Source organism: Melozone crissalis, unplaced genomic scaffold (assembly GCF_028551555.1).
Source record: "Melozone crissalis strain CALT ecotype California unplaced genomic scaffold, PUWL_Pcris_2 ptg000034l_1, whole genome shotgun sequence".
Lineage (NCBI taxonomy): Eukaryota > Metazoa > Chordata > Aves > Passeriformes > Passerellidae > Melozone > Melozone crissalis.
The window spans coordinates 14,467,107-14,482,783 of record NW_026535812.1 but is presented as its reverse complement, the minus strand read 5'-3'; the positions used below and the strand labels follow the sequence as shown (position 1 = coordinate 14,482,783).

Below are 15,677 nucleotides of genomic sequence, written 5' to 3'. Positions count from 1 at the left end.
GTTAACAATATTATTCCTAATAATTTGTCATACTTTTACTCTGTATTTTAATCATATTTCTAATATTTTGAGAAGAAATAATAATAAATTTATCATTGCATTTGTTGAAAACCTTTGTAATTGTTCATTTAAAATAGCTCTCAGATCTTACATTGTAGGCCCAAAATGAAATATGTTCTAACTGATGTAAGAGACTCTGTTGTCTTCAAAGGAAGTTTGAAAAGCATAAATTGCAGACAGATCTTGATGGCACAAATGTGCTGCACAACACGACATCCACACCTCGGAGAGATGTACAAACCATAGGCTGATGTGGTCAGAATTCAAACTGAAAGAGAGTAGGTAAAGGTTAGATAGCTGAAAGTAGGTTTAGGTTAGATCTTAGAAAGAAATTCCTTACTATGAGGGCAGAGAGGCACTGGAATGGGTTATCCAGAGAAGTTGTGGATGCCCTGTCCCTGAAAGTGTTCAGGGCCAGGTTGGACAGAGCTTGAAGCAATCTGGTCTAATGAAAGGTGTCCCTGCCCATGGCAGGGGATTGGAATGGGATGATCTGTAGATTCCTTCCAACCCAAACCATTCTATGATTCTATGAACTATTTACAGCATCCCAGGCAGGTCTTCATGAGATCTTACCCAAATCCTTCCATGGGGAGGGGATTAGTTGACCAACATGGACACAGTTCTTTATCCCACTTCTGGCAAGGCATGTCCAGCTGGGGAGAGAAACAAGAAACTGATCTAGCCTGACGACACATGGAATAAAAAGGATGAACTCCATTCTCCTCTTAGAGTGAAGGGGACAAGAAGCAGGCTTGTCATCAGTCCCCAGTCTGTGGGGACTAAATAAGAGCATAACTTAACAAAAACTTTCTGAAGAATGAGATCGTGTCATAACGTCTCTATGGGGGTCTTTGCAAACTCAGAAGCTGCCACACTGATGAATGTGAGAGGAGCTCTGCATCAACTCAGCCCCAGACCATACCAAGGACTGCCCTACATCAGGAGACCAAAGGCATTTGCAGCAATGCCTACCTACATGCTGTGTGTGAGACCCACCCCACGACAGACCACTCACAAAGCTCAGGGACTGAAGCACTGCCTGAGCCTTGTCCAAGCCCAGAACAGATTAGCAGGGCTATGAGTAAAGCTTTGAGACATAAAGCTCAAGCTGCTGTTTTGCTGTTGCACCATGATTAATTTATTTTAAGGATCCAGATGTTTGACATTCTGCTATGGCAAACCTGGGGTTGTGCAGGTGAGAAAACTTTGGATGTGTGAGTGTGAAGTGTACAGGGAGTCAAGGGGAGCACCTCAAAGGGACTCTGACAGGGCCTCAATCCCAGCTCAAGTGCAGCAAGTGAGACTGCCAGAGTGAGTCCTGGATGGTTGGACAGGTGGGTTTCCTTAACAGGACTTGCTGGTTTTTCTTCCGTAATGCTTGTTATTATTTAATTGCCCTTTTTCCTTTCCCTTGTGTCCCTAAACTCATGTGCACTGTTAGCCAGAGAAGGATTTGCAGTCTCCGTGGTGAGTTAGGTTATTCTGGTCCATTCAAGAGCACAGCAGCTGTCCATACACACAGGCTACATCTATTTTGGAAAGGGTATGAATAGAAAGGGCCTTTCAACCTCATTACACAACAAAAATGAATCAGTGAGAGAAGCCTACTTGTGCACAAATGAACTGTCAACTTTATGCTGGAATTTCACTGTGTTTATAATACCATCTTTGCTGCCTGTACAGTGGCAGTTTCTACTGCACTCTCGTGCCTGCCACAGCATAATTCTGTGATTGCCCACCCATGGGTGGGAGCACAGGCCAGTCCCTCCCCTGCAGGATCCCAGCCCAGGCTCCCCCAAGCAACAGGACCCTGCTGTGCCCAGGTAAAGCAGATATCTGGGTTTCCCTGTATATGTTTGGGGTTTTTTCCATACAACAAGAATTGCCTTGGTGATTAAATTTCCACAGCAAATCTTTGCAAATAGTTCAGATTTAAAGAAGGGGATGATACAGAAAGTAGAACTGTTGTTCAATGCTCCTCTGAATTAACAATGTCACTGGAAGACAGAAAGATGGCAAATCTTCCACTGCTCTCATCTTTCATGTCAACCAGTTTGCTTGCCTGACTTCTGAAATGCAAGGCTTTAAATACTGCTTAGTTCAACTTACCCAGAGGGCACTTTTCTCATTAGTTTTAGCACACTGTGCCAGCAGCAGTAAAGGAGATGGCTGTACGGGCTCAGCTGTGCTTATTTCTTGGACCGGGACCCTGGCAGGGCACAATCATGAAATTCCTCTGCTGTCCCAAAGGAAATGCACAGGCCACGTTATAAAAACACATCCTAAAAATCCCTTTGCCCTAAAACTATTTCACTCAGAGCTCCACCTCCTCTGTTTCTCATCACGGTGAAGAAGTAGAACGGCAGCACCCCATTTTTCTCTCGAAAGGTTTCCGGCTGAGGGGTGCTCACTCACTCACCGCTCGGCCGAGCGGGACCGGAGCCACCCCGCGGCTGGAGGGGCTCGAGGAGCTGCGGAAGGCTCCGGGAAAGTGGCAATGGCGCGTCCTCCTCGGGGACAGGATCGGAATTTCCACTGAACCAGTGGTTTTCGAAACAATCTCGGGAGTGGAGAGCCCGGATGGGAGGACGGTGGGCGGGAGAAGGCGGGGGCGGTGGGACGGGACGAGATGGAATAGGAGACGGATGGGGTAGCTCTCGGTCAGCGTCGCCCGTGAGCCCGACAGGATCGGAGCAAGCGCCATCTTCATCCTATTTATAGCGGGAGCAGCAGGCCGGGAAAGAGCACGGCAGCAGCGGGAAAGGCGTCGGGGTGAGCGGGGCTCGGGGGATGCGAGCGGGCGTTGCCAGCAGGATGCGGCCCCTGCAGGCTCTGCCGGGCGGCCGCAGGTGCCGCAGGGCCCGGGCCCGGCTGGGCAGCGCGGGCAGCCCCGGGGAGCCGCGTCCCGGCAGCGGAGCGGGCCCGGCCCGGCGCCGGCGGAGCCCCGAGCGGAGCGCGGCCGGGAGGGGAGCGCGGGCACGGCGGGCGGGCGGGCGGGGGCAGCCGGGCACGGCGGCAGCAGCCGGACGCCCGCCCGGCCCGGCCCGGCCCCGGGCGGATGCGCTGCCTGCGAGCGGCGCCCTTCGCTGCCTCGCCCTGCGCCGGCGGGCGGCAGCGGCCCCGAGCCGGCTCCGGCCCGGCCCGGCCCCGCTCCGCCAGCCGCTGCCCTCGGCGCCCGCCGCTGACACCCTCCGTGCCTGCGCTCCCGCCAGCTGCCCCTGCACAGCCCTCGCCTGCCCGCTGCGCTCTGCCCTGCGCTCAGCCAGCCCGGCTGCACCTGCACCGCCTCACTGCGCCAGCCCGCCATGGCAGAAGGCAGGAGCGACCCCCAGCCCGGGGACCTGATCGAGATCGACCGGCCAGGTTACCAACACTGGGCCCTCTACGTTGGGGACGGATATGTCATCAACGTCACACCTGTAGGTAAGGCTTGTGCCGCCTGGCGAGGTGCAGAGTGCGTGTTGGGATGCCCCAGGAGCCCTGTCTCCCTCCATGTGCTGCTGCTGGTAGACTCTGTGTGTGTAGATGACCTGTCCAGGAGCAGAGGAAACCCATCTGAGGTTGTGGAGAGGCCAGAGACGATCTGCCTGCCTTATCTCTTCACTGACTTCCCCAGATGAAGGAGCCCCATCTCTGTTGGTGAGCACCACATCAGTATTCACCAAAAAGGCCAAGGTGAAGAAGCAGCTCCTGAAGGTGGTGGTGGAAAATCATAAATGGCGTGTCAACAACAAGTATGACCGCACCCGCACTCCTTTCCCTGTGAAGGAGATCATCCGGCGTGCTGAGCAATGGATTGACAGGGAGGTGCCATATGATGTGCTTACCAGCAACTGTGAGCACTTTGTGACAATGCTTCGCTACGGAGAAGGAGTCTCAGACCAGGTGAGTGCCAGGGGTGAGCCCTGGGTGCCTCCCAGAGCAGCTCCTGGCTGCTGGCTGTGAGCCGGGCACTGGGACACAGCCTGCAGCCTGCAGGGCACAGCCCAGTGCCAGGCGTGGGCTCCAAAGCAGCGCTGCCTCCCCAGAGCCCCTGCCCCTGCAGGGTCCCTGTGCTCTGGCTGCACCCTGGCAGTGCCCTCTCCCTGAGTGCCACCTCCTGGGGGGACAAACCTGGCTGCTGCCCCTTCTGATAATGGGGCACATGGCTCTCACTGATTTATTTACCCTGAATATCCCTGCCTTTTCTCCATTATCATGCTGGGTGGGGGGTAAACATAAGTGCTCCTTGTATTTCCAATGTGTGTTTTACTTTCCCTTTTATAGGTCACAAAAGTAGTAATTGGTACTACAGCAGCTGTAGGAGGTATCCTTCTTGCTGGCCTTGCCACTGCTGTTGTGAAGGGCTTGTTTGGGGACTCATCCAAGAGAGAGAGAAAGTACTACTGATGGGCTGTCAGGAAGAGCTCAGAGCAAGGCAGGGGGATCTCCTGGCCACAGCATTCACTGATCAGCTTTTGCTGCACCTGCCATCAAGGCTTCCTAGCAACTGTGCCACCTTTGCTGTAATCATTAAATAATATTAATATAACAATAAATAATTAATATTTAATTAAATAAATTGTCAGAAATACAAACTTTGATTGCCCGAAAATCTTCTTTTATCTAACTTTGCATCCAAGTTCAACTGTTCAGCCTTGGTTTTTCCTGCTATATCTTTAAGAAATAAAAAGTCAGGATTGGCACCATTTAAAGTGACCTCTGGCAGCACTAGCCTGGTTGCCATTTCTACTTTTAGTTCATTTCATTTTATTTCATTTTTGTGGTAGTCTGGGCGCATTTGCACTGGTGCAGGCTTTTCATCCCTATTCATCAGTTGGTTCCTGTAGGCTTTTTTTGTATATCTGTGATTTTAACCTCAACTTTCCAGAAAACTCAAAAAAGTACTGCTGAGGGTTTTCCAGCTGGGGGTCCAAGTAGGTAGGAAAGCCCTGGCTGCAATGTCTGCAAAGGAGCAGGCAGGGCATGTGCAGTGTCTTGAGTCTGTACTTGTGCTGCTTAAACTGAGAAACTCCTGGGAGGTCGGAGGGAGGGTCAGGTCTTATAAGCTGTACCCTACAGAGTTCTACAGGAGTGCTCTGGTTTTGGCATGATGGTGTTTTGCATGGTTTTTCCCTGCCTAGAAAGAGTTTGCAAATGTACTGAGCCACACCATTCCCTTGTCACAAAGCTGATGTGTGCATGGTCTTGGAAGAAAACTCTTCAGGCTAAGTGTGCTCGATTGTCCTTTACCTGGAGCATCTGCCTTGAGTGTTTGGAAGCAGGTGAGCTGCATCCCACCTGTGAGACACAGAGTCTGTGCTGCTTTTGTTACAGGCAACCGCCTGGCCTGCAGGGACAGGTGAGAGCAGAAGAGCTGTGTGTGAGAGCCTGGCTGGTTTTGTCTGCTCTGAACAGATTGTCCAGGTTTAACCCCAGCCAGCAGCAAAGCACCAGGTGCCACTTGCTCACTCACTGCCCTGGCATCCACATCAGGGAGGGAATCCGAAGAGTAAAAAACCAGTGGCTTGAGAAAAGGTTGGTTTAGTAGGTAAACCAAAAGCTTTGCATGCAACAAAGCAAAACAAGGAATCAATTCATTGCTCTTTTAAACAGCAGTTTTTCAGTGTTTGAAGTAGCCAAGGCAAAGTATCCAGTTGTATTTTGTACTGCCCTTTGTTATTACATCTGAACAAAGTTCTTAGTTTTAACACAGGGAAACACATTACAATCAAACTGAAAGGGAAACTCCTTTCTGGATTCCTGGAAATGGAATTGAAACTTTTTTCATGGCTAAGCTATTGAGGTGGTTATGCAGAACTTCTGAACTTTCCTGCTCTCAGAGCATTTTCTCTGCACACGCTGACAAGTGAGCACCGTGTGAGGGCAGCATATGGACCTCTCACATCTCTACTTCATCCTACAATGAAGAGAACTGGCATTATTTTATCTGGGGAATTGTCTTGCTGTTTGTGAAAGCTGCAACATTTCCCAAACTGCAGAAGTTTGCAGCTGTAGCAGGCATCTCTTTGCACTCAGGGTGATGTTGTTCATTGTGAGCTGCCTTTTCTTGGAGCCTGGTGGGTGCATTGACTGGATTTGGCGGAACACAGCCCAAACCATAAGGTGAGAGTGTGAGGAGAAGCAGCAAAATCCATCAGTTTCTACACTCTGCACTTCTGAACGTTTCTAGGAAATGCTTGCAAGACTTGAGACCTGCTCAAGTTGCCATGGAATAGAGTCAAGGCTGTTCTTTGCCCAACCTCTGAGAGAACAGCCCTGTGCTGTGGGGCACACCCAGCACAAGCACAGTGTGTCCCTAAAAAGAATGGAAGTTGTAGGACATTAAACAATCTGAATGTGGTGCAAATCAGAGGATGAAAACCTGGGCTGATTCAATACAAGACAGGGAATCCCCAGCATTGTACAGCCCTGAGCCTGGCTCAAGGGCCTCACCTGGTCCTCTTCATTCTGTTTGTAGGTGGGGTAATGTAAATCTAATCCATCAAGTTGGTGCTATAAAGTTTTTTGCATTTACACCAGGCTGTTTGCACTGGCCATTTACATCCTCTGTGGGTTTGGTATTGGTTAACTGGTACACAAGCCAGACTTTAAACAGAGGTTGCTGTTTTACAAGATGATACCCTGCCACATGTATGGGAGCAGTGTCATGTGGAAGGGGCTAACAGTGGGCTTGTTAGCTAAAGGAGCGAGAAGAAGCTGAGAAATAAGAAGAAGCTGATAAAGAGCTTTCGCTGAGGCTGTAACTAAAGAAATTGAGAGGAGAAACGTAAGAGTACTTTGCAGCTAGACGAAGCATTTTTAGAAAGTTAGGTGAAGTCACTATAACTTCACTAATAGTACAGTATTGACTTATTGTAGCTAATAGTTAAGGTAGAAGAAAAGTAAACAATTAAAAAATGTATAAAAGATCAGCCATGTTCACTAATAAAGTGTTGCCAACTGAGACTACTTGTAGTGTCTCCTTTGTGTCTTGACCGCCTCGACTGCGACAGTGTCAGGGTTGTTGCCTGACACGGAACAGAAGCACCCCTTGAGGGCAGGGGCATCTGGCAAAGAGGGGGTGGCTCCACTTCCGTGGTGGCAGGACCAGATTTTTCATCCAGCCGTGGTTTTGGCAAAAGCCTCGAGACCAGAGCCTGGAGCAGGCGGCGGCTGTGCCCCGAGGGGCTGGCTCCGGGGCAAAGCCGGCAGTGAGCCGGGCAGGTAACACCCAAGCGCCCTGTGCTCCCAATTTATAGCGGCTAGAGGGGACTTTGAGCGCGGCCGCGGTAGCAGCGGGACAGGTGCTGAGGTGAGCGGGGCTCGGGGGATGCGAGCGTGCGTTGCCAGCAGGATGCGGCCCCTGCAGGCTCTGCCGGGCGGCCGCAGGTGCCGCAGGGCCCGGGCCCGGCTGGGCAGCGCGGGCAGCCCCGGGGAGCCGCGTCCCGGCAGCGGAGCGGGCCCGGCCCGGCGCCGGCGGAGCCCCGAGCGGAGCGCGGCCGGGAGGGGAGCGCGGGCACGGCGGGCGGGCGGGCGGGGGCAGCCGGGCACGGCGGCAGCAGCCGGACGCCCGCCCGGCCCGGCCCGGCCCCGGGCGGATGCGCTGCCTGCGAGCGGCGCCCTTCGCTGCCTCGCCCTGCGCCGGCGGGCGGCAGCGGCTCCGAGCCGGCTCCGGCCCGGCCCGGCCCCGCTCCGCCAGCCGCTGCCCTCGGCGCCCGCCGCTGACACCCTCCGTGCCTGCGCTCCCGCCAGCTGCCCCTGCACAGCCCTCGCCTGCCCGCTGCGCTCTGCCCTGCGCTCAGCCAGCCCGGCTGCACCTGCACCGCCTCACTGCGCCAGCCCGCCATGGGACAGGACAATTGCAAACCCCAGCCCGGGGACCTGATCGAGATATTCCGGCCTCTTTACCAGCACTGGGCCCTCTACGTGGGAAATGGATATGTCATCCATGTGACAGGTAAGGCTTGTGCAGCCTGGCAAGGTGCAGAGTGAGTGTTGGGATGCCCCAGGAGCCCTGTCTCCCTCCCTGGGCCCCTGTATGAGTAGCTGTTCTTTCCAGGAGCAATCAGAAGCCCATGTGAGGTCCTGGAGGGGCCAGAGACGATCTGCCTGACTGCCTTATCTCCTCCATGCCTTCCGCAGATGAAGCCTCATCCATTTTGCTTAGCAGCTCTTCAATACGTGCCACAAGAGCCAAGGTGAAGAAGGAGCTCCTGAAGGATGTGGTGGGAAATCATAGATGGCGTGTCAACAACAAATATGACAGCTCCTGCACTCCTTTCCCTGTGAAGGAGATCATCCGGCGTGCCGAGCTATGCATTGACAGGGAGGTGCCATACAATGTGCTTAACAGCAATTGTGAGCACTTTGTGACAATGCTTCGCTACGGAGAAGGAGTCTCAGACCAGGTGAGTGTCACGGGGTGAGCCCTGGGTGCCTCCCAGAGCAGCTCCTGGCTGCTGGCTGTGAGCCGGGCACTGGGACACAGCCTGCAGCCTGCAGGGCACAGCCCAGTGCCAGGCGTGGGCTCCAAAGCAGCGCTGCCTCCCCAGAGCCCCTGCCCCTGCAGGGTCCCTGTGCTCTGGCTGCACCCTGGCAGTGCCCTCTCCCTGAGTGCCACCTCCTGGGGGGACAAACCTGGCTGCTGCCCCTTCTGATAATGGGGCACATGGCTGTCAATGATTTATTTACCCTGAATATCCCTGCCTTTTCCAGATTATCATCCTAGAGTGTTGTAAATATAAATGCCCCTCATGTTTCCAGCCTGTGTTTTGTTTTCTCTTTTACAGGTCAGTAAAGCAGCTACTGGTAGTGCTGCAGCAGCAGTAGGAAGTATCATTCTTGCTGGAGCTGCTCTTGTTGGGATGGCATTGTCTGAGAGCACATCCAGGAGATAGTGCCACTGATGGGCTCTCAGACAGAGCTCAGACATGGTCAGTCACAGTCCCTGGCCACAGCAGTCACAGGCCAGCTTTTACAACACCTGCCTTCAAGACTTGCTTGCAACCCTGCCACCCTTGCTGTAAACACTAAGCAATCCTCAATAAAATCTCTGCAATACAAAATCATATTGCCCTAAAATCCTCTTTTATCTGAATATAGTTCTGTGTGCAAGTTCAACAGTCCAGCCTTGCTTCTCCCTGATATCCAATTGAGAAACAAAGTCAGTGTTTTACAGGCATGCTCTAAATTTGGCATGATGGAGTTTTACTCACTTTTTCCCTGCCTATAAAGTGTACATTTCCCAGGCTCTTCTGACTTTCTTTGGGAACAGCAGACCCCCCAGTGCGGGGAGGTTTGAAAGGAAAACCAGTGGATCTCTCTCTATCCGCTGTTTATTCCACTGTGCATTGAAGTTTTCTCCCATCATCCTGTAAGTGCAGTGGTTGCTGGCATTGGACCTGAATAAGCATGCCAGGGTATTTTTATAGTCCCTTCCAATCCAGTCCATTCTAGGATTCTTCTCTTTCAGTTTCCAAAAAAACACTGAGGTGCTTAAAGAATTGTAAGGGCAGCAAGGGGACTCTGCCTGCCAGAGCTTGGGCAAGGTCACTTCAGTGACCAAATGTTGATTCCAAAACGTTCATAAGTCTTCTAAAGCACCAGATCAATCTTCCCCGAGCCAGCAGGAAGGCAAAGCCAGGGTCCCTGCATTGCTGGCGGTGAGGGATGTGCAGAATGAGCTGTACAGCACCTGTGCTTCATCTCCCAATGCACTGAGACACACCATTCCCTTGTCACAAAGGTGATGTGTGCATGGTCTTGGAAGAAAACTCTTCAGGCTAAGTGTGCTTTATTGTCCTTTACCTGGAACATCTGCCTTGAGTGTTTGGAAGCAGGTGAGCTGCATCCCACCTGTGAGACACAGAGTCTGTGCTGCTTTTCTTACAGGCAACTGCCTGGACTGCAGGGACAGGTGAGAACAGAAGAGCTGTGTGTGAGAGGCTGTCTGCTGTGAACAGGTTGTCCAGGTTTAACCCCAGCCAGCAGCAAAGCACCGGGTGCCACTTGCTCGCTCACTGCCCTGGCATCCACATCAGGGAGGGAATCAGAAGAGTTGCTGTGAAAAACTTGTGGCTTGAGAAAAAGATGGTTTAGTAGGTATCCAAAAACTCTTCATTAGAGGAAAGCAAAGGAAGAAATTAATTCACTGCTTTTCTAAACTGGGCTTTTACCACTATCAAAATAACAAAGTTGATATTTCTTTTTATTTTTGTTTATTATGACATCTGAGTAAAGACAGTGGCTTTAATACAGGACAACACATCATAATGAAACTGAAATTAAATTCGTTTTTCAATTCCTAGAAGTGCAATCGAAACTTCTTTCATGGGCACACTATTTATGTTATACAGTAACCTGAGTAGCCTTTCTGCTCTCAGAGCATTTTCTCTGCACACACTGATAAGGGAGCACCATGTGAGGGCAGCGTATGAACCTCTCACATCTCTACTTCATCCTGGAAGACAAAAGTGTTGTAGTGTGAACTGGCATTAGTTTGTCTGGGGAATTGTATTGTGCTTCTTGAAAGCTGCAAGATTTCCCAAACTGCAGAAGTTTGTAGTTGTACTGGGCATCTCTTTGCAGTCAGGGTGATGCTGTTCATCATGTCTTAATTGGTCTTATCCTAGGCAAGTTATTACAGCTCCAGAGCTCAGCCCCCAAGGGGACTGGGTGCCAGAGGCCAGCTCGCTCAGACCAAGGCCGCGGATCAGCCCCTAGCAAGCAGGGAATATTCAGCTCTTAGTGATTAGGCAGCTCTTATGATTTCAGCTTTGCTTGCTAGGTAGCTTTCCCTTGGTTTGCGGCTCCAGCAGACGGAGAGAGAGGAGAAGGAGAAGATGCCAGCTGTTCCACGAGTGTGGCTTTATTGGAGGGGTTTGTGAAGGGTCTCAGCACTTCTTCTTCTGAGTTAGTAGGGGTAGAGTGTGCTACTTTTATACCCTTGGCCCAGTTCCAATCTTGACCAATGGCAAAAGGTTAGAGGGACCATAAGTGACCAACAGTAGGATTAACAAGATATTGCCTTAAATGGCTATAGGGATAGGTTATAGGGTGGATGTCCCTGGAGTCAGGAAGCTTCTTTGCTGCTGTGTCAGCATTCTATTATTCAGATTCTCCACGGGGCCCTGGCTAAACCTGAGGGTTTCACTACAACTCCACTTTCTGTTTTTACAAAAAATGCAGTCGCGATAGTTCTTTTGAAACAGTGAACAAGGCACAAGAACATAGCTAACACAATAACAATTACAAGGAGAATCAACAACAATCCCTTAACCAAAGCTGCAGCCCATACTGTTAGTCCCCATTGCCTGAAAAGTTCATTGACCCAGTCTGGGATTCTTCCTACTTTCAAGTCCTCCACGAGATCTTTCAGTTTCTGGATGCTCACATGGATGGACTCCGAACACGAAGAGCGGTTGAAGCAGCACATTCCTTCGAAGTCCTCACAGCCATATCCGTGGGCAAGCAGCAGGAAGTCGATTGCTGCTCGGTTTTGGAGTGAAGCCTGTCTTGTGGTTTCTTCTTCCTTTAAGAGATCACTCAAGGCTGCTGATGTGGCGTTAGCTTGTTTACTGAGCCAGCAGCCGAGGTGGTTGATTTCACCGAGGGCTTTAGCAGCATCTACCCAGGGTAAAAACAGGGAGACAGCAATCTTTTTTGGTCTGTTCCAATCATATAATCTCAATTTTCATCTAATTCAGTGTAGGACCTTTTTTGATGTTTTGATTCACTTTCTTTTTTCCAGTTATGTAACCAGTGATGTTTGGAGTAAGGGTAGAAATTTTCCAAGGGTACAGGGACCTCCCTGGACTTGGGAGGGGATCCCTGCCTATACTCTGTCACCACAGATGAGAAACATTCCCTTGGGTAATACTTTGGGATGGAGGGAGGACACAGAAATCACAAGAGCCGTGTAATTGCACCAATCATGAGGGTTATAGGCTTTGATAATTGGTGATACATCTTTTCAATATGTGTTTTTGTGTTCGTCAATTTCTGGCCAATTGTTTTTTGGACTCCTAAAGTAAAATTTGACACAATATGTGGCCTTGGAGGATCCCAATAGATCCAATTCTTGGGGTTTCTCTCAAGCATCTGGCAGAATTTTTGTCCACTCATCCCAAGTATCAGCCCCATTGGGTCTCTTTCCTGTGGTGCGGAGAACCTCGGAGTTATAGACAGGCCAGTTGTCTGCCACAAAGGGAATTCCTACTAGACATGTAGAAAGTGGATTGTCAATGCTTGCCATGGACAAGCACTTGTTGTCTTGCGGTAGTGTTTTTGCTAAGGTTACCCAAACATTATGGCTGGGCTGAGGGCTAATCCAGCCAAAGGCATGCGGTACGGTGTAGAGCATCCAGGCAGCGATGAGGACAGCACCGACAGAGATATTTTTCATCTTTGGGCAGGATTAGGGCTTCTGATTGGGAATATAAGCACAATTTGTTATCTTTATGATGAGAGGGATTTCTGCCTTGTTCTTTTCTGTGTTCCCCTCCTCCCCCCCACTTTTTCTTTTAATTTCTAAGCTACACTAATGGAGGAGGAGCGGGTAGAAGGTTAAGGGGTTTTAAAGGTTAGGAAGAGGGAATAATAAGGTTTTTTAAAATACAAAACACAGTGTAACAACACATAATTCTGAGAACACTTTTGTGTTAAGGCTATCTGTGGCCTGGTACAGCAGACTGTTGTTTAACTTTCTGTTTTGTCTGCTGCCTTGTAATGGGGCAGTCTGTTCTTGTGTTTGTGGGTGTTCGGTGATATCTTTGTCTCCAGGCTGAGCTAGTTTGGTTTTGAGGTGGTTTTTTGTTTGCCTCAGGAGAGTTCTTTTTGTCGTCTGCAGTAGTGTTCGCAGTGCCCAAATACGGTTTTACGTATTTTCCTGGGTACCACCTTGGACCCAATGGTATTAGAACACACGCATACCCTCTACCCCAGGTAATCAACTGACGAGGCCCAGAAATTTGGTGTGTTTCAGGGTCCTTCACGAGCACAGGTGGCTTCTCTGTGAGCTTTGCTTGGGTGGTATTTGCAAACTGGCGAAGTATTGGTGGGTCAGGCTCTGATGCTGTGCAGTTCAGGAAGTTGATGACATAGAGATCCTTGCAAAGTCTTTCCACTGGAGATGTACTGGATTTGTCCTCACAAATATCCATTCCTGCCTTTTCAATGGCTTCAATAGTCTTTTTAACCGTTTTGTCCAAGTAAGCTTTGTCTGAAGCACACACCAGAATGTCATCCATATAGTGATAGATTATAGCATCTGGAAATGATTTCTGAATGGGAGACAAGATGTGAGACATGTACCACTGGCAGATCATGGGCGAGTTTTTTAGGCCCTGAGGAAGATAACACCAATGATATCTTTTGAGCGGAGCTTCTTTGTTAATAGAAGGAATGGAGAAAGCAAACTGTGGAGCATCCTCAGGAATGGATGGAGTGGAATGCTGAAGAAACAGTCCTTAATGTCTATGATAGCAAGCGTCCAGTCTCTAGGCAACATCGATGGGGAGGGCAGGCCAGGCTGAAGAGGGCCCATGTCCTCGATAACCTCGTTGATTCTGCGAAGGTCATGGAGAAGCCTCCACTTGTTTGTACCAGGCTTTGGTAGAACGAAGGCTGGAGAGTTCCAAGGGCTGTCGGACTCCACTATGTGGCCTTTTTTGAGCTGTTCCTCCACAAGGGCGTTTAGGGCGTGCAGCTTGGCTTTCTTTAGGGGCCACTGCTCAGTCCAGATTGGCTCGTGGCTTTTCCAGGTGAGACGGGGTGTTTCTGGCAGCACACTCAACTTGGTGGCCCCAGTTAGAAATCCTAAATTGGAATACATAGGGAAGCTCCCCACTGGGATAAAACGTCTCTGCCCCAAAGGGTGATGGGGGCCCTTACTACAATGGACGGATGGTTGCCAGCTTGCCTTCAGGCCTTTCAATGAGGATGTTGTTCTTGCTCGTCATGGTTACTGTAGCTCCACCAATCCCGGAAATCATGCCTGCAACAGGTTGTAGATCCCAGTGTGCTGGCCAATCTGAACGGGCGATGATGGTCACATCTGCACCGGTGTCCAGCATCCCTGGCAGGTGGGTCTTCTCTCCTTTGTAGGAGAGGCCACACTCGATGGTAGGCCTGGATGGTCCCATGACTTGTGCCCACATAGCTGTAGGGTTGAGAGGAATCTGTTCCCTGTGATTCTTTGGGAGTAAGAAGGCCTGAGCTATTGGAGTTCCCTTAAAAAGAAAAAATGGTAAGTCTATGCAATATACCTGCACGAGGATCTCTTGTCCCGGCTGCACTGTCAACACTTCCAGAACAACAAAGATTTCCTTTGGAGTATTAAGAGAGTCACCTGTAATTAAAATGTCTGAAGGACTCCCTTTAGGTCCATATTTTCCTATGGGAACATGGTGAACATTCTTATCATTAAAGTCAATGGACAAAGCAGTTACCAGTTGCTGGGGGGTACCCATTTGGGCTGTCCCTTGGGTTGGGGCTTCTTCTTTGGGTCTGGAGCAGCCTGGGTTTGTGCATGATTGGGTGTGGGTAGCCTTTGATTTATATTCTGCGCTCGAAGGTCCACCAGGTGGCTCAAGGAGTTTAAAGGACGCAGCTGATAGCGTTGCTGATTTTGGGGTCTTTGATAATAATTACGATGGTATCGGGGGGGTGATCTCTCCAGGCAGTCCCTTATATAATATCCAAGTTCTCCACAGTGATAGCATTTAGCTTGTTCTTTAGAGGTTATGACTGCATATGCACCAGAAACTCCTTCAGCAATACCCTTAGCAACTGCTTGGGCCACTGTATTTTCAGTGGACATGTGACGTGTACAGCATTCTAGCATTTGCTCTATAGTAGGGTTTGAATCCACAGGTAAAGACCTCAAAATGGCCTTACATTTCTCATTTGAGTTGCTGAAAGCAAGCTTACATAAGAGTTCCTTCCTTGCCTCTGCACTCTCTATCTGTTTCTCCAAAGCATCTCTAAGTCTGTCTACAAATTTTACAAAGCTTTCTTCAATGCCTTGTTTAATGGTAGAAAAATATATTGTTGGCATTGACTCATCCTGCATAAGAAGCAAGGAGGTTTTAGCTGCGATTGCTACATCCTGCAGCGCTTCTTTATTCAGAGTTTCATTTGTTCCGCTGGCTTTTGTAAGTCTCCTTCGCCAGACAGCTGGTCTACTGTAAAGTTGGTCTTAGTAGCATCAGCAGTATATGAATCTGATAATGTTTTTAAGTGTTTCTTCAAATGCCTGTCCCATAACAAATATTCTGCCCGGGACAGGAGGCATTGTGAAATATTTTTTACATCATGAGGAAGCAAAACATGTGCAGAGAACATGGCTTCTAGGAAATTTCTAAAAATTAGGGAACTACGTCCATGTTCTTTGGCTATATTTCTCAATTGCATTAGTTCCTTATTAGAAATTGGTTTCCATGTCTTGATATTAGATTCCCCACCATTCCTTCCTTGCCTGTACTCAACCAGAAAGGCTGTGATTTTCTGTGCTAGGTTCCAATTCCCCGACTTCATAGCTTCTATCTCAATAAGAGCCCATGGGTCTATGTTAATTGCATCAAAATCAGATTCATCGGAGAAGCTCTCATTGTCTGAGGAAAGCTGTGAGGGAT

At 49.8% G+C, this 15,677-nt stretch overlaps 2 protein-coding genes across 2 annotated transcripts; both read left to right on the top strand.

The window, feature by feature from the left end:
• Positions 1–2,679: 2,679 nt before the first annotated feature.
• Positions 2,680–4,646, top strand: LOC128940888 (phospholipase A and acyltransferase 1-like). The gene is made up of 4 exons (XM_054282680.1): positions 2,680–2,835; positions 3,276–3,486; positions 3,680–3,948; positions 4,330–4,646. The coding sequence occupies exons 2-4, from the start codon at positions 3,369–3,371 to the stop codon at positions 4,450–4,452; spliced, it is 510 nt and encodes a 169-aa protein (XP_054138655.1). The 5' UTR covers positions 2,680–2,835; positions 3,276–3,368; the 3' UTR covers positions 4,453–4,646.
• A 2,696-nt stretch (positions 4,647–7,342) lies between these two features.
• LOC128940873 (phospholipase A and acyltransferase 1-like) lies at positions 7,343–8,942 on the top strand. Its single transcript, XM_054282654.1, has 4 exons — positions 7,343–7,357; positions 7,798–8,011; positions 8,188–8,453; positions 8,835–8,942. Exons 2-4 carry the CDS (start codon positions 7,891–7,893, stop codon positions 8,940–8,942), a joined length of 495 nt encoding a protein of 164 aa, XP_054138629.1. The 5' UTR covers positions 7,343–7,357; positions 7,798–7,890.
• The last annotated feature ends 6,735 nt before the right edge of the window (positions 8,943–15,677 follow it).